The sequence below is a fragment of the Chaetodon auriga genome, chromosome 3 (genome assembly GCF_051107435.1).
Source record: "Chaetodon auriga isolate fChaAug3 chromosome 3, fChaAug3.hap1, whole genome shotgun sequence".
Taxonomy (NCBI): Eukaryota; Metazoa; Chordata; class Actinopteri; order Chaetodontiformes; family Chaetodontidae; genus Chaetodon; species Chaetodon auriga.
In genome coordinates, this window is record NC_135076.1 from 10,050,287 (window position 1) to 10,075,319 (window position 25,033).

Sequence of the window (25,033 nt, forward strand, 5' to 3'; positions counted from 1 at the left end):
GTGCAGCCTTCCAGCAGTGGATTTTACTGGACGGCTAAATGCAGCTGCGTCCTGGGAATGTCCCTGAAGCTGGAAGTCATTCTGGGAGATTCCCACAAGCCAACAAGGGCAATTCCCTGACTTATTTATCTGTTTTCTTCTGGGGCTGAGTTACAATGCTGCCACAGCAAAGAGATAGATGTACAAAAAAAAAAAAAAAATAGAGTCCAGCTTCCTGAAGTTAAGGTCATCTTTTCCCAGGCGTTTTCAATAAAACAAAGTCAGTGTTTACAATGGTCTGGAAATGTGCGGTTGCAGTGTCAAGTCATTTCAACAAGAGCGATATGATTACTTGGCCACATGTAGCATACCACATGTTTTTATGTTTTGTTTTTATGAATGAATTCCAGGCTTGTCCACGTGCACAGGAGTGGGAGGATGTTAACTGTGCACTAAAAATGGCCTTTCTGACTGAGCAAACCCAGATAGTTTTGGCGTTTCTTAGCCAAGAACTTAGAAATGTTTTTCTTTATTTAAACAGCTGCACAATCAGCTCCGTGAAATCCTGCTCCAGCGTTAGTGAGGCTTTGAGTTTTAATGAGTGTTTAACTCTGGGTAGTTCTGGTCATTGAGTTCACAAGAAAAAAATACAGTCAATATTAGGGGGAAATGATATTGCAACTGATATCTTGATTGCGTTGTGGAAGATTTACTATTAATGTAGTAAATACAGCTGAAAAAAGACACACGAGAATGTAAAATAATATACTTTATTATGACCATACATTTCTCAGGATCAATACAAAGCACTTTTCTGTTTCGTTTAGTGACACTTTTTCTCCAAAGGACAAAGAGGACAGGACAGGAGGACATCAGATGTAGTAACACACGAAAAACGATGCAGGTGGTTTGCTGATATGTTGAGACAGAGAGGTGAGACACACAGGAGTGCTTGAAGAGCACTGAATGAGCAAAACCCAGTTGAAGAGTGCGTTTTTTTTTGAAGCATCACTCCAAGAAAAAAAGTCAGTCTCAGTCAAATTGAATCTTTTTGAAGTGTTTGAAGACAGAAATCCACATCAGCATCTGAAGAGCTTCAAATTTAAATTTAATGATGCTCCATGTTCGTTTCTCTGCTGTAAATGAGGCCCTGGTTCTTTCTGTGTTGGCCGGGCGGGCAGACAGAAGGTCTGAAAGGAACCCTGCCGAAACTCACTTTCGGCGGACCTGCTCAGACTGACAACAGCAGCGTCCATGAACTTCAGCGTGAAGCAGCGGGAGCGAGGACAGACACCATGCAGAGGGTGGAATGTGGAACAACAGCGAAGCGAAAAACACCGCGGCCAATCACTGTCCGCCTTTCAGTCCTCTGGAGAAAAGCTTGAACAATGCAGTCATCTGTCTATGGGAGGAACAGGGCGATGAACGAACCAACACACATCGCAAAATGAGTCTTTTTACACATAAATATCAAACACGAAGGCAGATGAGAAAGAGCCTTGTTTATGTCAGTAAAGCTTTTGACCATGCAACGTTCAGTACCTTAAAAAAAAAACACCAAAAATCTTGAACACAGCTTAGTCCACCAGAGACACAACACGATGTCAAATATATACACAATACAATAAAAATAACAATATCACTTTTTCTGCAAGAGCACAATTTTATCTTATATTTTACAGCTAAAGTTGTACCATTAGTCCAGCACATTAAGATGTGTACAGGTAGCTCAGAGGGAGGAAAAGCGACTACGCTACAAGTCAACACTACGAGGTCATCAGAAGTATTTAAATACGCCATTGAAATAGAAGCTGTAAAAATAATATACTCCGAATACATTTATATAATTATATACATATACATATAGGTTAAATACTGATCATTCTGAATCCCTGGATTGCTGAAAACGTCCTTTGTCGATTTAGGCAGCTAGCTAAGTTGTACTAACCGAGGCCCTCGGCAAACAGTCTCCACTGCTGCTCTGAACATTGTGCTTCACATTTGGGCTTTGTAGGTTTCAAGGTTTTGCCTAAAAGCTGGGAGAAGCAGAAAGGTGACTGGTGGGTGGTTTTTAAATCAATAGCTGGACATTTTGAGAAAATTGCTTTTTTTTTTTGCCAAGAGGTAGAAGAGAAGATCGATAGCTTTCCACTCTTAGTATAGCATTAAGACCTAATAATAATAATTAAGAATTAGTGAGCTTTCGAGGTCTTTTACCTGCAGGCAGAGCCAGGCTAGCTGTTTCCCCTTGCTTCCAGTCTCTATGCTAAGCTAAATCTTCTTGCACTAGCTTCGTATTCATCATGCAGACATGAGCTCGGTATCAATCTTTTCATCTACCTCCTAGCAAGAGACAGAACGAGCAAACTTCCTGCAGTGTTGCACAATTCTTTTAAGCCTAAACTGAACATGATGCAACATGAAACATTATAGTTGCCTGCTTCAGATCAAACGCATCCCTACTGTCCAGCTCTCTGCTGAGTGTTATTACCCTTATCTTGCCTCCAATTGTGACAGGTGTATGCATACCTGGAGCTGAGCGAACACACGGTGCAGAAGGTAAATACATTTCAAGCCATATTCTTCCATATTCATCTTTGAGAGGAGGTTTCAGTGGCGGCTGTTTCTGCCTCAATTCAGTCCAGTCAATATTTTTTTTTTTTTACTGCATGAACTAGAAAGACAATCTACTACACTACTGCCTGCCTCATAAGTGCATTATTGTTGTACAACATTTAGTGTTTCATACCTCAAAAGAAAAGCTCTCTGCTGCCTTAAAAAAAAAGGAAATCCACCCCCAAACAGAACGTACACACGCTCCTCGTATGATCTTGGTTTGTATTGCTGAACGCTGGAGAACAGACACCTCTGGAAGTCTTCCCATTCAGCATCAGGGACTAATGTTCTGGTCAGTAACAGCAGGCTTCAATAAAATATCAGAACATATTTCTTCCACTGCCAAAAGTGATGGAGGGCCTGCCTTGTAGAACCGACAGGATGCTTTTGTTTTCTTTGTACATTTTTCATTCATTTAATTACCTGATTACATATTTTTGCTGGAGACCCAATTCTTTAAATTAGCAGCCTTTTGCATCCCAGATTTTTGCTACTACTGCATAGATGTGGAAGTGTCCAACTGCTGTTTCAGAGGCCTGCCAAGAAAACTCTGGGATGTTTTGGTATGAAAGTGGTAAAAAATGAATAAATACTGTCTCCAGAAATGTTGGCATCAGCATCACCGATTAAAAGCTTGCATGAGTACAGCCCCAGGGTCTTCATAAGGTCTTCATACCAGAGGTTATCCTGTTGGTTGTCAATGTTGTATCAAGATCACACGAGGGGAGACACTTTATTTCAGGGTGGATTGTCCTCTTGACGTACCACCTTCACACAATTAAGGCACCTTTTAAACCCCTGAGGGGTCAATGGGTTCTTCTAATAAGAAGAGAAGCGACAATAACAACATGGAACACAGAACTGGACTGAAACAAACCGACAACATAAAGTGAGACAGTCGACAAAAGGGAAATAAAAACATCACGGAATGTCTATGGGTAAGGTAAGAAGTGCCCCGGTACATTTCTTCTCATCTCATCCTTTAGGTTTTTGACAGTAGCACCATACCGTGCTGCCACGGTGACATCACGGGATCTCCATGAAAACACTGTGGCTGTATCCTTAAGCACCTCGATCGGTAAAGAAGGTCTTCCCCAAACCTCATCAGGCTTTGTGAGTGTGTGAGTGGATGTTCGCGCGTGTGTCGCTGCGGTAGGAGTCAGTATCCGACGTTGAGCTTGTTCTTGTTGAGCTCTCTCTCCAGGTTTCCGATCAGAGTGTCGATGCTCTCCTGCAGGTCTCTCAGGTTGACCCTGTTGCTCAGCACGGGGCTGATGTCCTGGATCTTCATGTACGCCTGGTAGGTGTGCTCTTTGGGCAGACGGGGGGGCAGGATGTGGTCGCACACCCTCTCCTCCTCCTTGTCCTCTACTGGCTGCCCATTGCCTGAACTGTCGCTCTCTACATGCTTCTCTTCCTCCTCCTCATCCTCCTCCTTTTCCTCCTCCTTGACCACCTCTTCTGTCTGAGGTTGCTCCGGCTCAGCAGGATCAGATGCAGGGTTCGTGACCTTCTGCCCTTCTTCTTCCTCTGCGTCCTCGGGCTTCTCCTGCACCTCCTCTGCTGCCTCTGTATCCTCGGAGGGCACGTCATCATAGTCCGCCTCCTCTTTGCTGGGAGGCAGCAGGATTTCAGAGGGGAAGTAGCTCTCGCCGCAGCCGCTCCAGTCACCGGCGTAGCGGTTGCTGGGGCTGTCCAGGCGCCCAGGTCTGGGCCGCAGAACGCCCGCCATCTCTGCTTCAGACAGGTTCAGGACCTGGGGGCGCTCCTTTCTCCGCCGTAATGGAGGAGCTGACAGCTGGTCAGATGAGGCCAGAGCCAAAGAGGCTGCAGGCTGAGAGGAGGACTGGCCGTATGGGTCCACAACTGGAGGAGCAGACAGAGAGACAAGAGACAGGCACAGTTAATCAGATGTAATATAGGCCGTTTGAACTAATCACTTTAAAGCAATGCTTTGACATTTTGGAAAACACCCTTATTTGCTGTCTAGCAAAGCGTTTGATGAGAAGATCGACATCTCTTTGACATCTGTTCGGTAAATCTGTGGCTACAGCCAGCTGCTTCTCTTAGCTCAGCACAAAGACTGGGAACATGGGGAAACAGCTTGAGGGGCTATGAGGTTTTTTTTTTTTTTTTTACTTTGGAGAAAATATTTCCCAAAATGACAAAATGTTTCTTTAAAGGGTTAGTTCACCTACATTACAAAAGGGAAAAAAAAACAGTTCTCATGTATCTCTAGTGGAGCTCGCCATGCAGACAGTTTGGATTTTATCAGGCAATGATTTGAGATATCAGTCCCTGACATGTCTACCTGACCATTTATCTGGTAGAAAGTAGTTCCAGAGAAAACTGTTGACAGTCAGATCTGCAGATGATCCTGAGTATTGTTTATGGAGAGTCACAGTGGTGGAAAAACCGAAACTATCTGCAGAGCTAGATATCACCAGCAGTATGTGACAAAACAGTATTTCTTATAATGTGTGTGAACCGACCCTTTAAGACCCTCTTCGGTCAAACTGACATTTAAAAACATGCCTTGAAAACAAGCCAGATTCCTACCATTTAAAAAAAAGACTACAGGTTTATCTGCCTGGACCTCTATCAGGGCGACAAAGACAATAAGTTCATTAAGATGTGGGAGCCCTGAAGTACGACACACAGCCAGCCAATATAACGCAAACATGAACATGAACATGCCATGCTGTGCTCAAAGTCACACGAACACATGCTGAATCACACCACCACACTCTGAGACTCTGATGCCACCCCTCTGTACTATTTGTTATCAAAAGTGGACTAAACCAAACTTAAAAATTAACTCAACTGAAGCCCTGTTTGGACATTATGACAGAATCATCTGACTGTGGCTCATGAAAGGGAACACGCCAACACAACCAGCACAGTCCGGTTACCTGTCTGTCTTTAGCTCTGTGTACCTACACCTGTTGACACTGCTAGCTCGCCCTTACTGGATTGGAAAGGAACAAAAAACAAAAAGAGTTAAAGGTTTGTGCTGTAAGGCATGTACAGTACAAAATAACACAACACTGAGCTCTATTTAGTCTACGCGGGTACGAGAGAGGACCTCCAACGCTTTGCAAGTGTTATCCTTACATGTCCTAGCAAAGCAATGGTGAGTAATGACCCACGTTGACTTCATTTCATTCAACAGGAGCAGCAGTTGCTGATACAGTATTTATGTGCCGCGGTTGCACGCCTTGCACCTCTCCTGAGGCTAAAGACTCCAAAAGCGATTATCACCTAAAACAAACAGAAATTATCCTCCTTTAAGAGCCAACGTGTTATTTAATTTCAGACATGATTCACTGATGACATGATTAAAGTTATTAGCTGTCAGCAGAGAAAATGAAGGTAGGAAGCAGACAAAGATGCGGCACCTCGTGTTAGAAAAAGAACTTAATGTGCTTTATCCCTCCATGCGAGCACAATACACACCACAAACACGCACACTCTCCTCTTCTTCCTGTCATTGTTTGTCTACTAACATCCTCTCACACATCCAGTTGGCAAACTACATAGTTCACCCTGAACGCCCCCTCAGCCTCTTCAACGCTCTCTCACGCTCCCTCAGAATAGTGCCAGTGGATGTTCGATGTCCTTGCACTTGCCCCAAGATGTGCACGCTTGAGGCCTGAGCAACAATGCTTTGGAGGGTCGGGTATGTGCGTGAGAGGTGTGAGGAGGCGGCGGAAAATATCCCGTAATGATTGTGAAATGTGAGGGCGAAGCTTCAGGGGCTGAGGGCTAAGGTTAAGCCTGGAATGTCTTTAATTACAGTGTCGGCGTCCTCCGAACTCTGAGCTGGGGAAGCGATCAGGATGGAGATGTCACCGAGGGAGGCTTGAACCTGGACTGAAAGCTTTGTCGAGGTTATTACAGGTCACGACAGGCACTAGGCGGCTGACATCAGCTGCAGACAGGAGGGCAGAACAAGTGCAGGCTTCTACCGAACATTAAAAAGTATTTTCTTCAGACCGCTTGACCCCGTCGCCCTCTGTCATTGTCTGCATGTATCCTCGGAGATATCTTTGCACTTTTTTTTGTTTATCTTTTGAATTCCACTCATGCTTCACTCGGCTACCTGCAAATTATGGGATTCACAAATGCTGACTTATTCAGTTGCTGCACTCTCTGCATGGTTCATCCCCCGTTGATGTAAAGGAGGGTGGAGGGTGCTCGACTTCAGTGGTTTACACACAACTGGTTGAATGTGGGAGTCTGTGGATGCAGTTAAATTTAGAGGCCAGACCAGACGCAGTCAGTCAGATCTTCTTCAGACATCACTCAGCAGATCTGCCTACAGCAGCAGGTTACAGAGGAGAGCAGCAAGGATTTAAATCTTTCAGGGATGAAGTCTGTCCGAGGTGACGAGACTTTCTGAAACAGAACATGCCAGGAGCACACTGAGACAAACTCCAAAGAAGAGCAGTGCAGCTTTCTTTCAATAGAGACAATGTAAACAAGCTTAGATTTGGACTGATGGCCGTGCACATCTGATATTGTATAATGGATTTTCAAATGGGCTCATAACCATAATGTTGCCAGCTACTACAGTAGCAAGGTTCTGCTTAATAGTAGTCATGGATGTCATCTTTTTAACTAAGCAGAGCACGCTGGTCAATTTCCATAATTCTTGAAATGGTTCACAAACTGATTAAGAGACAAGGTGAACCAAAATTTTAAGAATTAAACGTCTAAAAAATATCAAATTTGTTGCTATGACCAACACAAATTTTGCAGCTCTTCTTCATTACTCTTGCCTCCTGAATCATCTTTGGATGCCTTCACACTGAGCAGACAGCTGCAGCTGGCAGAGCACAGCTGCGCAGACAGGCCTGTTGTGAGGGAAGCTGGTCCTGTGTGTCTGTCTGGTTTCTGTCCTTGGTTGGTGATTTATCTTAAGACAGGGGGCCACGCCTCAAAAGTTTGGTTTACATTGGGGCTTACTGGCTCGGCTGTGATTGGCTCAGTCTGCCACGATGAAGCACTCAGTGGAGGGTTTCAGCCAACAGATGGTGGCCAGTGGCTATCAGAGCTGTACTTACACCAGTGGTGGATAACCTCAGGGATCAAAGCAGCACAACCCTTTAACAGGCCTTTGTAGAGCTGAACTGTGGAGCTGGCACTGCTTTGTACCCTCAAGCAGGCAGGGTTAGAGGCTGGTATACACACTTACTGACACATTACCTGACTGTACGAAGGAATGTGCATCAAAGCAAAACACATGGCAGAGATGCATTTACAATGGCAAAATATTGTCTACAATAACATTTACTCACTAATTTAAAAAGAAAAGCATGAAGCAATCACTCACCTGGCCAGAGCTGGAGCAGGTAGTGCAGGACTTCGATGTGTTTTTTGAAGTGCAGTGCGCTGGCCAGCTCCTCGGAGTCGATGAAGACTCGGTTGGTGTGGCAGGACGCCTCCTGACGCTGGCTGAGCAGCACCGGGCCGAAGCACACCGCCAAGTTCTGACACGTCATCTTGTTCACCTCCTGGTAGGACGCCACCAACTTCAGGTGGTCGAGAAGCCTCCGCAGTGTCATCTGTCATATGCACACACACACACACACACACATGCAAACACAGACATGTTATTATTTAGATTAGTAGCTGTAGTATTACCACTAGCAGCAGAGCTACACTGCAAAATCTGCTTCATGGGGCTATTTATAGCAGTAAAAAAGGTTTGTTTTTGGAAGATAAGAAGAAAAATGACACATTTAGCATACAAGGCAATATTTTAAGTTAATGCTCCACTGCTAACCGTTGCTATTTTTCTTTCATGTATCCTTAATGTGAAAGTATTTCAAAAAGTGAAAAGGTGGAGAGAAAATGATACTTGCACAGACTTGTGGACTGAACGCCACCGCTAATATCAGCTGATGTAAAAGCCGACGTAACAGAAGGTAACCAGTAGAGATCTGTAGCACCAACATCATGACCATCATTATCTATGCCACAATTATCCCTTTCACGCCACTTGTGTGACGATACTCTGGCACCATGATGAGTGTGAAAGGCAGCAGGGGATGTTTGGTTTCCTCACCCTCTCCACCTCTGGCAGGTTGTCCAGCAGGCTGACGGTGTGCTCCGTGTCGGCCTGGTCGTTCTCGCAGCCCGCCGCTCCTATCCGCAGAGGCCTCATGGCCATGGACTCCAGCACTGCCTCATACAGGTGCTTGGTGATCAGAGGGTAGGGCAGCTCCCGCAGGTAGTCCTTCAGCACCCCTGAGAGTGAGAAAAGAGGGAGTGGATGTTAAGTTTGTCAGTGAATAACCCAGAAGTCAGTTTTCCTGCAGTGGAACTGAGAAATACTTCTTTTCCTCAACACAAGCAGCTTTAATAGCTGACAAATCCACAACAATATATCTTTATGAAGGGTGTCACTGAGAAATAATACGCTTTTGTTTCCCCTCTCTTTTAAAACGACTGAACCTGGCGGACTCTCTTGGCTGCAAAATGAGGTCCCATTGTTTCTGTGGGTGATCCCGTGGCGTCTGCAGAGATGCCTGATTTGAGTCGGGCGTGACTTTGCAGCCAAAAGTGTTGGGCGGGGGGGTGAGGGTGGTGTCTGTGACGGCGCGTTCACACCTGTGACTTCTGCCTCAGACAAAAGCTACGGAAAACATGAAACCAATGCTGTCTGTCTCCTCTAAGCCCCCGAAATATCGCTGGCATGTCTTTTTATCAAAGGGGGGGGGGGGATAAATACGGGAATAAGAAAGGCTCTTGGCACTGTGACAGCTCTTTGTGGTGAGTGTCTGCTCTCTTTTCCTCTGCATGAAGCACAATCAGTTTTCAGAGACAGCTGGGGGCTGTGTAATCAGCAATATTGGTGACGCTCCAAACTCATACCCACTGAACGTCTGGGGAACAAGAAGAATATAATTGTATATGATTTAAGGCTTGCTGCCAAAATGATCAAATGATAAGACTAAAAAAGCACAATGTTGGTCGAATCACACACAAACAGCTCAAAGAAAAGGAACAAAATTCCTGAAGCAGAATCAAAGATATCATCTTTTTTATTCCATGAGTTCTGCTTCCTTGTCAAAATCTGGCTCCTACATTACCCACAGTCGATGGCTGACAGTTCAGTCTCATGTGTGATGCTAGTAGTGGCTAATGTAGCCTCAAGCAGAGATCAGTCAGGACACTCAGGTCCAGGTTTTATTCATTTATCTAATACTCTGGAATAAATGTGAGCAGGCTTGGCACAGGGTTTGAACACACAGAGCCCCCCATGAAGACGTCAAACGTTCAACCTTCACGTCACATGTCTGAAAGCGGGGAGCAGTGTGGAGGCACGGATGCAGAGCTCAGCGTTGTTGCATGCAGACTGAATGAGCGCCATAGATAAAGCTCACCTGCCAACAGTCCAATCATGTCACTTCAAGAGGGGCTTAATTGAGGAGCAGCCATACTGCTACGGTTCCACAGCTTTATGTTTCAGTCACTTATCAGCTCTCTGCAGCTTTCGACCATGGCAACTCTTCCCAAAAGGTTTATTCTCCATTGAGATACCAGAGGTCACTGCACCTCTACACTAAGTGCTTGTGCTAACATGTCTACCATAACGTCTTGGCTCTGTTCAGGTTTTGTGTATTTGACACTACCAGTGTGCTACGATGCTGCAGAGGCTGCTTCATCCTTCGATTTATGTGCAGCGTTTCTTTCTTAATTAGATGGATTAAGTTCTTCCAGTGGCTGAGCTTGTTCTTCTTTAGCACTTTTCTTGGCACAGACATGATGATGGTCATTCTTTTATTTTAACAACATAATAATTATCTGCTGCATTGCTGTCGTACCTTCACATCAATCAGGAGAGTAGCAGGGTATAGACTTATTATATAATGTGTGTTGGTGCAACAGGTGTCAGAAGGCTAATGATAGGGAACTGACTGCACCACTAACCCTAACCCTGTTTGGAGAAATTCCCAAAGTAGCAACACAATCCCCTGAGACTTTGTGACTGATTCTGATTAGGACGCTGTAAATAGGAGCTCCTACTTTATCACTTCTGCATCTCCAGATTATCTCCTATACACTCAAGGTGTTTTTCTTTCCTTCTATTTACAGCAAACTACGATATGATTCACCGCAAATCCACTGACTTCCCTTTAGGCCCAGTCGGGAGAACGGAGGCACAACTTAACACGCTCACTTTTTAATCCCAGTAAGTCCCCACTCTGCTCTTTAAGGGAGCCTGAGGCTTAACGCTTTTCAGTCTGTAACTATCTGGCATTGTGCGTCCATCACCCATTAATCTCTGGACAATAAAGTGGATGGACACATGTTTAAAATGAGCTTTAGATTTCAGTGGTTGTAGGTGATGACACTTAAAGTTCCTGTTTTCCTCTCCAACAGCTACATGGGCATTAGAGCTTTGAATATAGGATTAGAAGGTGAAACAAGGACCTAAATTCAGTTCAGTGTTACACTACAGAGTCTCAGATAAGCATTAGGTTCAGTATCTGCGCACTCTACAATCAGGACTTTTAGTGGAATTACAACGACTTGATGCATCACCACCAAATTTCTTTGATTTTTCATCAGTGCAATAATGTGGTCAAAATTGAGATTCATCCAGTATGTTTCAGATAATGTCAATTATCATAGCGGCAGACTGCTGTGACTCCTTTTACGGTCTTCTGATCTATATTAGAGTATGTAAGAAATGTGTTTACTATAGCTGCACATGTATTTGTTGTATAGCACAGTTTATGTGTTTAATAAAAAAAAAACAGCATTACACATGAGCTCAGACTTTAAGAACTCATGATATGTGGATTATTCTGTGCTGTGAACCTCTCCCGACAAAAGTAAATACTGGAAAAGAAAGATGAATAATAAATAATATACTGTACTGTTTGTGCCTGCCACCATCATAACAAAACAGCAACTTTGTCTTGTTTCTTCTTCTTGTATCTTGTTTTTGAAGCCCCTTCGCAACTCTTTCACGCAACTCGAGATTCAACACGTCCTGACACACACACACACCCACACACACACACATACATACACACAGAGGGAGAGAGAGAGAGAGATTGTGCATTCCTGAGGCAGTGAGCGGTGGCTCTGAGGAAAAACAACTCATACCCAAACAAGCACACTGGCGCGCTATGTCAGCCCTCCACGTCAGGTAGAGCAGCACAGTGACGGCTCTAAGTCAGGGTCAGGCTTTAACACGGCTTCAGGCGCAAATGCACTTAAACTTCATGAAGTGTCCCTGTAATTAGACACGTCCCCTGCGCCCTGAGAGCCGGTGGAGCCGATCTGCGGCGGCATGTTTGCGTTTGGTTTTCAGTTCTGATTCACATTCTTCTGTGATGATTTATCTTCATCAGGTCGGAGATCTGGTATGAGCAGAATGCGATAAGGATACCTAAACACAAGATACATTCACTACTCATAACGCTCAAGTAGACACACTGATTTCCACAACAGATTAGACAGAAACGCTTTGTGAACATCCTCCAGCTTCCCGTTGTCAATCGTTCCTGAGACTTTACTCAGATAATAATAATCTGCTTGTTTCATCACAGCAAAACAGGCTGCCTGGAAGCAAGAATGAGCCATGTGTTTTTATCCTTATCTCCACAAAGCAAGCCTTTTTTTTTTTTTTTTGGTTAAGCCAGTGTGCAAATAAAATGCAGAGAGGTAACATTTGACCTGTTTTTTTTTTTTTTCCCTCAAAATGGAAACTCAAGCATGGCAGACCCTCTGACCTTCCCTGTGCTGTGAGGCAGATCATCTAGACACAACAACAGCGCAACTGTTTCCACCAGCACGGCTTCATGAAACAAAACATCCTCTTTACGCCTCACGTGCCGTATACGATTACTTAACACACACGTTTGGGCTCTTTCCATTTCAGTAATTTCAAAAATACGGCCATCAGTCAAACCTTTGTGTTTGTGCGTGTGCGCATGTGCTCGTGTTTGTCTGAAGTGAGGAGAATACAGCCATTCAGGTAAATCATTAACCGCCAACGAGTCAGTGCTTGTGTTTACTTTTGTGTCTTAGCCCCTGTTGGTGCCCGATCCTCACACATAAACATACGCACGCCCGGTGAAATGTGAACACATATACACACAAGGTCATGGGCTGAGGGGTGAACAGGTGTGCTTCCCCTGCAGGTGCTTCACTTTCTTTCACAGCCAAGCTGACAACGAGCACACGCTGAGCGTCTGCTCTCTCACGTTTAAAATGTTGGCTGTCTGGCTTTATACCAGCAGGGTAAGAACAACACAAACAATGAGTGGAGTCCAAAAAAAAACAACTCCCTGAAACGCTGCTTCAAAACGTGCAATTAAAGCGACAGACGACGGGAACCGAAAGCATTTTGATGGAAATGTTTTTTTTATTCTAATTAATTCCGACTTCCAACGCTCCGAATATCCCACCAAACACTACAAGGCACACAATGCACTGGGGCACGGCTCTACCTTTGACCTGTTGTTCAAACAAAGCGGAAGGTCACTCCTCTTGTCAGTGCTGCAGTCAACGCCTCGCCTGGAGAACAAATGGGGGTTTGTTCTCCCTCCGGCCCCCTCCCTGCTGTCCTGCACGCCCCCACAGCACTAGGGGGGGCCAGAGGAGATGTGTGTGTCGCTGCCTTGTCCGGTGGCACGATAAAGCTTTACACTGTGGTTTCTTTAGCTTTTCCACAGCCCCCAACACCCCAAAAGAGCAAACCCCTGCTCCTAACTCTGGAAACAGCAGTGCCCTCATGCTCCATGAGGATTCATCAGAAATAAGTCCCCGACCTGTTTGTGGATTCCCAACCTGCAATTTAAGAAATATTCTGACACCCACACAGGCCTGCAGCTCTTTGTAAAGTGGTTGCCTGCTTCCCCGGGCCGGCCCAGGGTTCAGCTAATCCCCCATGCGTGAGCCAAATACCATCTGTGTTTGTTCGGCAACAAAGGGGGCACTTGTTAATGACTTTCCATGTCTTCACTGGAGTACTGCCGAGGGTGGGAGGCAAAGTAGGGAAGTAGGCTATGGAAAAGACGAGTCAGGCAAAAGAGCACAGACTGGGATCAATAACTGTGCTGAGCTTTCAACCAGCAGGGCTCGGGACACACTGGTTTCATTTTCTGAGGACAGAGGACAAATATCTCAACCCGTTTCCCATCATTGGATCACTTTAGAAGCTTTGTTTGCACGCAAAGGCCAAAACATGTTGAGCTGAGGGTTTAATCATTAGCAAAGGTCGCCAAGGTGTCCTCTAAAAGCAAACTTTTCACAAGTGATTCATCGTGCATTTGTTTTATCCAACCGGAGGACCAGTGAATACAGTGTGATTCAAACACTCTCAGGTTATACTGCTGCAGGCAGAGCTGCCAAACAGCCTATAAGATTAACCTGCTCACCTCCATACTGAGAAACATCTTCTTTAACAGGTAGATAAACATCATCTGATCTCATTGAGTTTGCTTCTATCTAGGGAGAAGCATCAGTAAACACCATGGCTGGGACTGAACTGAGCCAAGTGGACATTTTGAATTACTGAAACATTTTTAGTATTCAATCTACACTGAATTAACCAGTTCGCTTAGCTTAGCATAAAGACTGGAAACAGGGGGAAACTAGTAGTTTGCTCTGTGAAAACGTAACAAAATCCATCTACCTGCATCTCTAAAGCTCACCAATTAACATGTTACATCTTGTTTAATCTGTGTAAAAGCAACGCTTACGTGCCGGACTCACAAGATGATTACACTGAATTTACTAAGTGTTGAAACCTTTAAAATCTTCTGCTCTAATCCCTCTACTACACGTACAGAACAATACAGGAAACTTGAAGGTGTCTGATACTTGATACACACACTGTGCATCAAAGTCATTGAGAATAAGAAACTTTCAGCACTGGAAACAAAGTAAACTGAAAAACGAATTGACCAGGATAGAAACGATGGAGGTCATGAGTCCCTCTGCTGTCACTCCTCATCACCCACACCCAACACACTACAGCTGCTCTACAGCAACAGACTCTTTCTATGACTAAAGTGTCATACGTGTTCACAGAGAGTGGAACGAACAGATTAGCTGGAGATCAGAAAGAATGAGCTCTGTGTGGTGGTTTGGAAAGCTCCAGTGTTTTCTTGTGTGCTGTGCAGAGGTGTGGGGCTTTGTTTCCTGTGTGTCCTTTCTTGGCAGAGGCTGGGCGTGGTTCTCCAGGTGGCTTGGGCGCTCCAACACAGCTGGGACTCATCACAATCAAGCACAGCATAAAGACTGTGGACTGCAGAGGACTCATCAGTCCTCTGCTGTTTAGTGGTAGAGTTGGCTGTTTACTAGTGCTACCTGCGAGTATAAGTTTATATTTAGTTTTGTTTCTCTTGTGTGAATCACCAGTGCCTGAGCTCCTGTGTCTTTTTCCTTTGTGCTCAGTGAGTTCTCCTGCACTGATCTCCAGCTCCAGCCTCTTGCCACCACCTACCTCCAGCCTCCAGTCAACAACCATCACCACTTAGTTTCACCTGTGCCTCCACCACCCTCAGTGCTGTACTCACACCACCTGAGCTCTGTGCGCTCCAGCCTATCCCTGAGCTGCTCTCCACCTCAGTACCTCATGCCTCACCAGCTATTCCCAGGATTCCCCAGCTACTAGTTTCCTGCATACCTGGAGTCTCCTTTCATTATCCATTCAATAAATTCCTATTATACCTTTGCTCCCTGTCTGCGTGTCCGCTATTGAGTCCAAATCCTGCTGAAACGTAACACACTGAACACAAACTGCTGAAGACTCACAGCACCTTGCTCGTGTTGATGACACCCTTCTGGTCCTTTTGACTGAATTGTGATTTGAAACAAAGGAGGGCCGGGCACTGAGCATGTTTTGCAAGCTTTGGATTGAACTCTGATCCCTGGATAATCCCTTTCACTACCTCCTCTTTTAAATTAGCCGTGTGACACGCCAGCCCTCTTAGCTCATCCGTTTGCTGTTCGCTTATTAGCCTCTAGTCTGACTCCACACTGCAGAGACTCCATTTTAATCCAATAATTAGCCTCTGCATATTAAACAACTACGCAATATAACATGAGGGGACATTTCACTGCAATTGAATCAAACTAGAGGGGATGTCTTGAAACATGAGGGGATTAGACTGAAAATACTGGCAAGAAAGAGGAAAAGAAGATCAATCAAGTGGCAGATTTTCACCAAATGTTTCAATGAAAGTATGTTTCAAGATTGAACCCATGATTATATCCCAGATGGACGTTTCTGCAGCATAAACCCCTCATCTGCAGCCCTTCCCCCTCTCCCTGCCCTCTTCCACTCACTCAGGCCCATCTGCAACAGCAACTCGCTTGGTGGAGCAAATTTAGGCAGCGAGCAAAAACCAACAAACCACGCTGGTGCTGGCCCTTTTTTTCTAACCCGCTCAACTGTTAACTGTGTTCTTTGCCCTGCCATGCAAATGCATGTGGATCAAAGCAGGCATGATAGGACGACGCCTATACGGGGCCTCCTCCCAAAACCAACAGCAGCTCCTACAATGCCCAGGGGTTTCCATGGTCTTCCTCTTTTTGTGGGAGAAACAAAAATCATGACTAAGTCATTTTCTATTACTTTGCCTCCCCCGTCATCTGTCGCACTGCTGGACTCATTACTCAATCCAATGACACGGCTGTTTTTGTAAGCCGAACACTCGATGAGATGTGCTGTAACCCACTGTTTCCATTTTTTAATTCCACAGCAACAGAGCGGAAAGAAGCTGCGACTCACAGGAATCTGAGAGGCATTTCAATTACCGGCTTTGAATAATAAGACATTAAACTTGCAGCGCTGCTTCCACACTCGCTTATTACCCGAATTCTTTACATTGGAGAAAACGACTTGAATAAAGTGTGACCTAGTAAGGACAGCACAGAGCATGTCTCAACCACAAACCTGAAGGAGAAAGAATGACCTGAATGTACAGCATGGTCTGATTTGTGTGTGTGTGTGTGTGTGTGTGTGTGTGTGTGTGTGTGTGTGTGGGCCCTTCCCTCAGGCACTGGCCTGTACTGTTAGCTGACTGCTGGAATGCTTTTACTCCAAACAGCAGACTCACAGACACTCTAAGACGTACACATGTGCTGACCTATCTGCTGTGGACACACCAGCTCAGACACGTTCACTGGGTCAGGAACTGGATCAATACTAAATCCAGAGTCCATCAGAGTAACGCTCTGTTTCTTTTATCAATAATGTACGTGTGATATTTGCTAAATCTTGTTTTTAAAGTCTCTCTAGTTGATATTCTTAAGATTTTAAATTTGTTATTAAGTCATTTGTAACTTTTACCTAAAAAGTTTCGTTACTACCATAATAAATCACAGATGTCTCACATAAAGTCCCCAGTTCTCCTCTGACAGATGTATGATTTGGAGATTTAAACATATATTTCAATATAATAAATGTGTCTGACACATTACTCATAAACTTTTGTCTCCTTTTCACAAAATGTCTCAAAAACATCTGCAGCAAATGTCTCAATCTTTGCAAACTGTTTGACCTTTCTCCTCTTCTTCTTCATCCGCGTCCTGACAGAAGTGACTGTGACAGGTCAAATCAGTCACAACTAGAGCTAAAGGGATTCATCATGAAAGCAGAAAGCAGAAGTGCCAGAAATCCACTGGTTCCAGCTTCTCAAATGGGACGATTTGCTGCTTTTCTTTGTCTTCTCTGGTGAGAGGATATCGTTTTGGTTGAAATGGTTTTTCAGGATAAAAGAAGCAATTTGAAAACATGACATGACATTCTGAACTTTTATGGACCAAACCATTCATTGAGAAAATAATCATTAGTTGCAGCCCCGATCAAGACTCACAGATTTTATTTTGGGATGACTGGTTCTATCTGCTTCATGGGAAACCTGAGTGTACCTTCTGTTTTGTCCACTCAGTGGATTATGCAATATCCTAATGAAGTCCAGGTAAAAGAGCACCTTGCAGGCAAAGAGAGGATCTGGGACCAGAGAGGGACACCGTCGCTCTTTGGAAAAGCCATCTAGTTAAACAACCAATTGATAATTACACTGAGTGTGTGTCGGTAACCCCGTGCTTTGTTGGTGTCTTATGTTCCCGGCGATCAGTTTACCTGTGATGACGTTAACGTCGGGATATGTGTTTTCACACAGCTCCACGGCGTAGCTGTCTCTCTCGAACGCCTCCCGCAGCTCCTTCTTCACGGCTGCAGACCCACAAAGACGATAGAGACCCACCACCTGGAAACAGACAAGTAGGTCAGGCAAACAGAGCATTTGACAGAGAGGCAGACATTTTTACAACCCTATCGATCACATTCTACGTCTGCACACAAACAATGTGCTGGACAGAAGCCAAAACTGCTTTCACAGACAAGCCACGTGTCTGCTTTATGTCTGCAAAATGGCAGCTTACACGAACAACTTTACCTTTTATCATCTGTATATTTAACTTTAGTAGGATTTCAGGCTCTAATTTAAAACATTTCACATAAGCTTCCCAGGTCACCGTTTTTCTCACAGAAACTTTCAAATTCAAATGCATGGACTGATTTATTACACTTACTATTTCATTATTTTGCTGTACATACCTTACGTTCTACTACTCTACTGCTAACATTAGCTAATATTAGCCAAAATAAGCTAATGGTGACACTAAACCATCAGTAGCGGCAACAGCATGAGTGTACTGAATACAGCAAAGAAATATTTCCTTGCTTTTGATTTAACATTTGTAAGAAGAACACTGTGTTATTTCTAAATTTTTTTTTATATAAGCTAATATAAGGTGAAATTAGCATCTGCAGTGAATAACAGGACAATGATAATTACAAGAGTCATTTTTAAGAAAATGACTCAGTAAGTTTATCTAAATGTTAGCTAACATTAGCTAACAATAGCCACCATAAGCTACTAGTCAAGTAAGGCTGTGGCAGTAAACTTCAGTATGAGGAAGATTTGGTTATTTCTCGTTTCAAAAGATGTATAGTCTGCTGTGCATTAAAAACATTTTCCAAAAAACTAGCATCGCTTTCAATCATCTGCGAGCATCGTTTCTTGGCTTTATTTGAAGGTGAACAAAGGAAAATGTGCTCTGAGTGTGGCCAAACTACACCGAGCTGCAATAAAAATGTCACGTCCTGATGACTGAGTGGATAAACACGGAGCTCCTCTAAAACCCAGCTGACAGCTCAGCATTAAAAATGAAAGCGCCGTGCAATAAACCTTTAATGTTCCTTTGCCGAAGCCTCCAGAGTGTGACCTAAACGAACTCTGAACAATTTCCTCCAGACTTTGACATCTGATAGCTGAAACTTGGCACCAATGCTCTCCTTGTTCTGTCGGGATTAGGCCTTGCTACAGACATACCATAATTTCTCCTACATGTGTCTGTCTGGTATGTGGCATAGCAGACCAACTGGTGTGGTTGCCCCGGTAACGTGTTAAGTCAGTGGGCTGTGAATGGCGGCTCGGGTCCGGTTCCACACAAACAAAAATACACACATTTGGAAACACACGCTGCTGGACTTTCCGGGCTCCAGGCGTAGGAGCGCTGTGATGTCTTCCCACCAGAGCAGCTATTTGTGAGCGCTCCTCATCGAGCTGAGCAGTGTTTTCTAAACCTCACGCGAGAGGGAGCGAGGAGGACAGATTAGGCAGGGATTTGGCTTTGTGTGAGAGTAAACAGAAGTCAGTGAGCACAATGAACAACAAGTCCATTCAGAAAAAAAAGAGTCTCTCTTTGGGGGGAGAGCCGAGCGCAGGCGGGGAACAGCTGTTAGCAAAAAGAGGGCTTGCACTTATGCCCTGTGGCTGCCGGGCAACACAACAGGCAGCACCAGCCAAGACCTATATGCAGAAGAAGGCAGACACAATGAGCACTACACCAAGTGAGTTCCCTCCACTGGAATGTGGGCGCTCAGTGACTGCAGAACCAGGGATGGGATCCGTTTTTTTTTTTTCAGTCTGGGATTAGCTTAAAGACTTTATAGAAACATCAAAGGAGAAGAAAGGAAAGAAAGGAAAGTGCATTTGACCACACTAATGCTCGAGTGTTCCACCAAAGTCAGTCCGCCGAGTTATTTACTTCCCCTAAACACGACTCACCTTCCTAATAGACGCTGACAGGGAAATAATGATGTGTTCTCACCTTCGTGACAAAATGACAGAGAGCCTTCCTGGTGTGATCCAAGGATAAATATATCACAGGAGAGCAGACATGCATGTATGCGAGCCTACGTGCATGACAACACAAGCACAATGAGTGCAACCAAGAACAAGAGGAGGGCTGCGCCTAATGATTGTTTTCAATTATTTTCTCAATTAATCAATTCAATTTTTGGTCAATAAAATGTCCAAAGCCCCAAAGATACTCAGAAAAACAACAGATCCTAACAGATGAGAAAGTAGTTCCAGCTCTAAATGTAAGCAAAGCCGAAACCACAGGAAGCCCCTTTCAGTACGCCAAAACTTTTGTGGCTGAAGGGAGATTTTCTGTCATGTTGGATCAATATATAAAGATGTTTGTTTTTCACTGTTTTCCCACCCTCACACAGCTGAACACAGAGGGGGAAAAAGCTAAACAAAAACTAATCCTGCTAACAGCTGACAATATGATGGAGGAGTCAAAGAGGAGTCACTCTAGCAACACGATATTAAGTATGTTCAGTCTAAAATGGTGCAGCCAGTCATTACATGTATCTGTGGTCATCATGTAAGGTAACATGTAGGTTTCTGGGACAGATCCTTTTAAAAAGATGTCTCTTTTTAATGGGTGCAGAGTGCTCCCATACATGACTCCAGTCTCTGACATAGACATTGTTTGCAGCCTTTTCAAAACAGCCACAACCATCCAGCCTCTTGAAAGCTCAGAGGAGCCCTCAGGACACTCATTTCTAAGAGACTTTGAAAAAGAGTCTCCATCAAACATGCAGAAAATCATTTGTAAAGGCACACCGCTACACGTCTGGCCCTGCGTGCTTTAGTGACATAACCTGCAAATTCCTCTGGGATCCGGTGTCGGCCCCATCCTAACCCCTGTCTGCCTGCAACCTGGGGGAGCCCTTACACTTGATCTCAGGCTGATACCCTGTGCAAAGTCTACTCTGCATCTCTGTAATGAAAGACGGCAGCAGAACGGGGGGAGAGTGATTAGAAGAAGGGGCAGGAGACAAGGAAGGAGAAACATGGGCAGCCGAGGAGGGACAGAAAGAGATGGCAATCACAATGTGGCCACACAAAGCACAGGGAATTACATAAACAGATCAAAAGAAGGAAGAACGCCTCACATCTGGAAAGTGCATGCACAACACTGTCCAGCAAAAATAAGCTTTAACACAACCAAGAGTCTTTGTGTTTGCCTAAAAACCCGTGTACGTCCACAACCTTTGTCTTCCACAACATTCATGTGATGTAGATTTGAGAAAACTTTGACAAAATCCTAAAGAGGAAATGTGGCTAAACGATTCATCTGACAGCTCCAGACACTCAGAGACAACACTGCACTTCAAAATCTCATACTGTGTTGATTTACTGCTCAACAGAAAATCAATCAACAGTCATTTTGATAAACAGTTGATAATTTCATCAACATCATTAACCATAAGTTCAGTCTCTGGTTCCAGCTTCTCAAAAGCGTGAAGTTAACACCTCTGGGTTAGCTAAACAGGCAATTTGCAGAGGTCATACTGGGCTCTGGGCACAGGTTATAGGCCCCAAAAAGATTGGTCAAATAATAGATTAACGAATGAGAAAAATAATCAATAGTTGGTGACCTAATCTTATGCACGACCAACTACAGGCTCACTATCTACTACCAAGTAAAACTTGTAATTTCACAGCAGCAAATAAAATCATTTCCTCCCTTTGAAATCGAACAACAAACTCCTGCTGCAGAGCCAGCATGCTGCACAAGTGGCCAAGGGCGGGGTCTGATTTGACGGACAGGCTCCTTGGAGAGGCCTAATGTTTGCCTGTTGGCCCCAGGCACCCGCTGCCCCAGGCATGCCCCCCTAGAGTGATCAGTCAGGAACAGTGGCCAGACACTTTTACTGCCGCCGCTGTCTCAACTCTAATTAAGAGAAACTCCGCCGCCTCTCTCTCCTCTCTCTGGGCTTCAAAGAGCTCATGAAACGAGGAGGGGGGACAAAACAAGAGATGATCACATGATCCGGGGGAACCTCTCCTCTCTACCATCGCCGCCACCACGTCAGTCTGCTAACTCTGAGTCTTTCTCCTCTCTGAATAAAAGAGTCAGTCGCCCCAGGAAGGCTCAGAGACATCAGGAAGAGCGGTACATCTCTTCTATCCATTCTGCTCACGCCACTCATCCAGTATTATAACTGGCTGCGGGGCGAGCGCTCGTCTCACGGCATACTGAGACAAAGGGATGATATGAAGGTGGATTATTTTCCCTCCCTATTCTCTCAGACAAAAATGCATTGCATAATTTTATGCAGTAGTTTTTTTTTGTGTGTGTGTGTGTGTGTGTGTGTGTGTGTGTGTGTGTGTGTGTGTGTGTGTCCTACCAGCCTTTTTTTCTAATGAATCCCCATCTGTTTTCATTTGACAGGACAGGATTTGAAGGTCTTTCATCCACATGTATTGTGTATTGCATGTGTCCTGACCCTGAAGTGGTTTTTAAATTAATGGGCAGCAATTCTTATGAACAATTAATTGTTTCAATTGTCTTTCAAGCAGAAATGCTTTAAAATATAGCTTTGTAAATGTGAGGATTTGCACCTTTTCTGTGTCTAATTTCATTGTAAATTCAGTAGATTTGAAAATGTCCCTTTGAGCTTCGGAAAATTATTTAAGTCAGTTCATTTCAAGACACCTTGGTAGCTCACCTGGCCAAGTGTGTGCCCCCATGTACTGATGCTGAGTCCTAAACAGTGGATTTGATTCCAGCCCATGGCTCTGTGCTGAGTGTCTTACCCTCTCTCTCTCCCTCCCCTCCTCTTGTACATCTCTTAAAGCTGTTCTATCAAAATAAAGGCTGAAAAAGCCCACATTGAAAATGAAAATGAAAAGTCCTGAATGCTGAAATGATTGGTCAATAAATGGTTTGAGGTGGACTGAGTGAAAAATAATCAACAATAAATCTGATAACAAATCAATTACTCAGGTCTTCTATAGAGCAAAAATCTGAGACTTTTTGCTTTTCTGTTTATTATCATTGCAAACTGAATCTAGTTCGGCTTCAGACTGAAAAAACATTGGGAACTGAAACATGTGATGGACATTTGTCAGTATTTTCTGACATTTTATAGTCTAACCAATCAATTGATTAATCAGAAATAGAAGAGAGAGATAATCCAAGGTCTAACTAAAGCTGCAGCACATAGCTTGTTCGCTGCAGGAGAACCTTTCCCTCCCAAAGGCAGAGCATACACGGACTCACCTGGCAGCCTCTCTTTTCGATCTCATTGATGCACTTGGTTATAAGCAGCGGCACCATCATTCCCGTGTTCTCTCTCTCCACCACCCGCCACGCCTCCACGCCAAACACCTGGGGCTCCCTGTCTCCATCTGGCCCACCATCCAGCGAATTCTGCCACTGCTCCATCAGGCTCAACTTGACGTAGATCAGCCCTCGTGGCTCCAGCTTCACCGCCAGCTGGTGGCAACGTGTCACCCGGAAGAGCGCGGGCAGAACCACCGTGCCGTGGCAGCAGACGCGGTTGCGTCTCGGCGTGGGCTCCCAGCTGAACACCACCAGCTTTAGGTGTTGGGCATTCTCCAGCTCGATGTTGAAGGTGTGGTCCATATCTAGGAAGGTAGTTCGACAGGTGAGGAGAGCGGTCCGCGCTTTATTAACCGAGTCCACTTGGATGGCGCAATAGACATCTCGAGAGTCAATGCGTGGAGGTTTGAGGTCCTCAGCGCCATAAAAGTGCAGACTCATCAGTCCAGAGATGTACTGGCTGCACTTGGGCTGCTCTGTGAAGCTGTAATGGCGGAAAGCATCAATGTCCAGATCCGTGCCGTTGAGCTTGGAGCTTCCGCCTCCTGCTTCCGCCTCCTTGCCTTTCCCTCCCTTCCCCTCTGCAGAGCCATGCTTCCCAGACTTGGCCACCAGCTCAGGTGAATCACCGTCACTGAGGTAGCCGCCTTTACTGGCGGACTTTGAGCTGCCGTTACTTTTCTTCTTGCTAAAGCTGTGCTGTGTGGAAACACTGCTGTCCAGGTGGTAGCGTGAGATGACGTTTCGGCTGGCCTGCCCACCACCAGACGCAGCTAATCTGGGAGGGCCTGAGGAATGGGGGACGGCCTCCGTACCACTCCCATTGTTTCGGGGAGAATGGGCTCTGGGCTCTGACTGACTGCCCGCATTGTTACTGTTACTGCTACTTGGTGTTCCCTTGACGCTGAGTTTCCGGCTGAGCTCCGGAAGCTTCTTCATCTTCATGGAGATCTTCCTCACGGTGCGCGGGGACTTAATCTTGTCAGGGAAGGACCAGTTGATGGAGCTGCTCTTCTTGGCCGGGTTTGGGCTAGAGGGAGGGGAGCCGACAGCGTTGGGCAGGTCAGGACCATCTACAGAGGAAATAACAGGGCAAGAGGAAAAAAAATGATTAAAAGGGGAGGATGACGCATTTCGAATTTTGATTTTTCTTTGGTTGACACTTTGTGGAAAAGTTTAAACATCTTTACTACCAAATTCTTCAGCAAGAAAAATATTTAGAAAGCAGTCCTCTCAGGAACAAATGGGTACCACCAGTCACAAGTTCTTAAAGTCTCTGTAATCGCTGGTTTCTCGAGACAATCCGCCTCACTCCCATGATTACTCTTCAGATGTCCAGTAAAGACAGACAGGAAATAGAGGACTAAAAACAAAGGCGAAATGTGCACGAGCCATAATTTACAGTCTCTCAGAAAAGCACTACACCTTCATGGCACATCATCAAGAGATTAGGTTTACATGCAACCCAGTAATCCAGTGACAGAGATACATTCAGCAGGCAACGCTTCATAAACACTCACACACTATATGATACACTGCCAGTCTATATATGTAAACCTAGACAGTGATTTAGATAATTAACAGTTTCAAAGAAACACGTTACTGTAAAATCAAAAATTCGATTGTTCACAAAGAGTTTCCATGAGGCCCCTTTGCTTAAAGTGGGCTTCGCTCAATCAAACACCAGGGAAACTGAAGTGGAAAGCCTTCAGCTGCACCTCCAGGAAAAACAGCGGTCTATAAGCAGAGAAGTGTGCGTGTCTACAGACTCGACCTGCTTCAGGGCCGAGCTAGAGTTACTCGGTCATTATTCCAGTTGAAAAATATCCATTTGGACTGGACCTTGTAGGCAGTTCTCACCTAACTAGATGTCTACAAAACAAAATTTCAGTGTCTAGAGTTCCATGCAGGAGTGACAGCCATTGTTTAGTCTACAGGACTGAGCTGTGGCTTTAGGTTTGGTCACTTT

General features: G+C 44.8%; 1 protein-coding gene across 2 annotated transcripts in view; it reads right to left on the reverse strand.

Annotated features, from left to right (window-relative positions):
* Positions 1-735: 735 nt before the first annotated feature.
* The window catches only part of syde2 (synapse defective 1, Rho GTPase, homolog 2 (C. elegans)), a 44,216-nt gene continuing 19,918 nt past the window's right edge, over positions 736-25,033 (reverse strand). For both annotated transcript variants that reach the window (XM_076726373.1, XM_076726372.1), the window contains exons 4-8: positions 23,002-24,137; positions 17,714-17,840; positions 8,666-8,847; positions 7,931-8,162; positions 736-4,461 (exon numbers count right to left, since the gene is read on the reverse strand). In XM_076726373.1, coding sequence (XP_076582488.1) covers positions 3,755-4,461; positions 7,931-8,162; positions 8,666-8,847; positions 17,714-17,840; positions 23,002-24,137 — 2,384 coding nt within the window. In that variant the 3' untranslated portion in view covers positions 736-3,754. The remainder of the gene's footprint in view (positions 4,462-7,930; positions 8,163-8,665; positions 8,848-17,713; positions 17,841-23,001; positions 24,138-25,033) is intronic.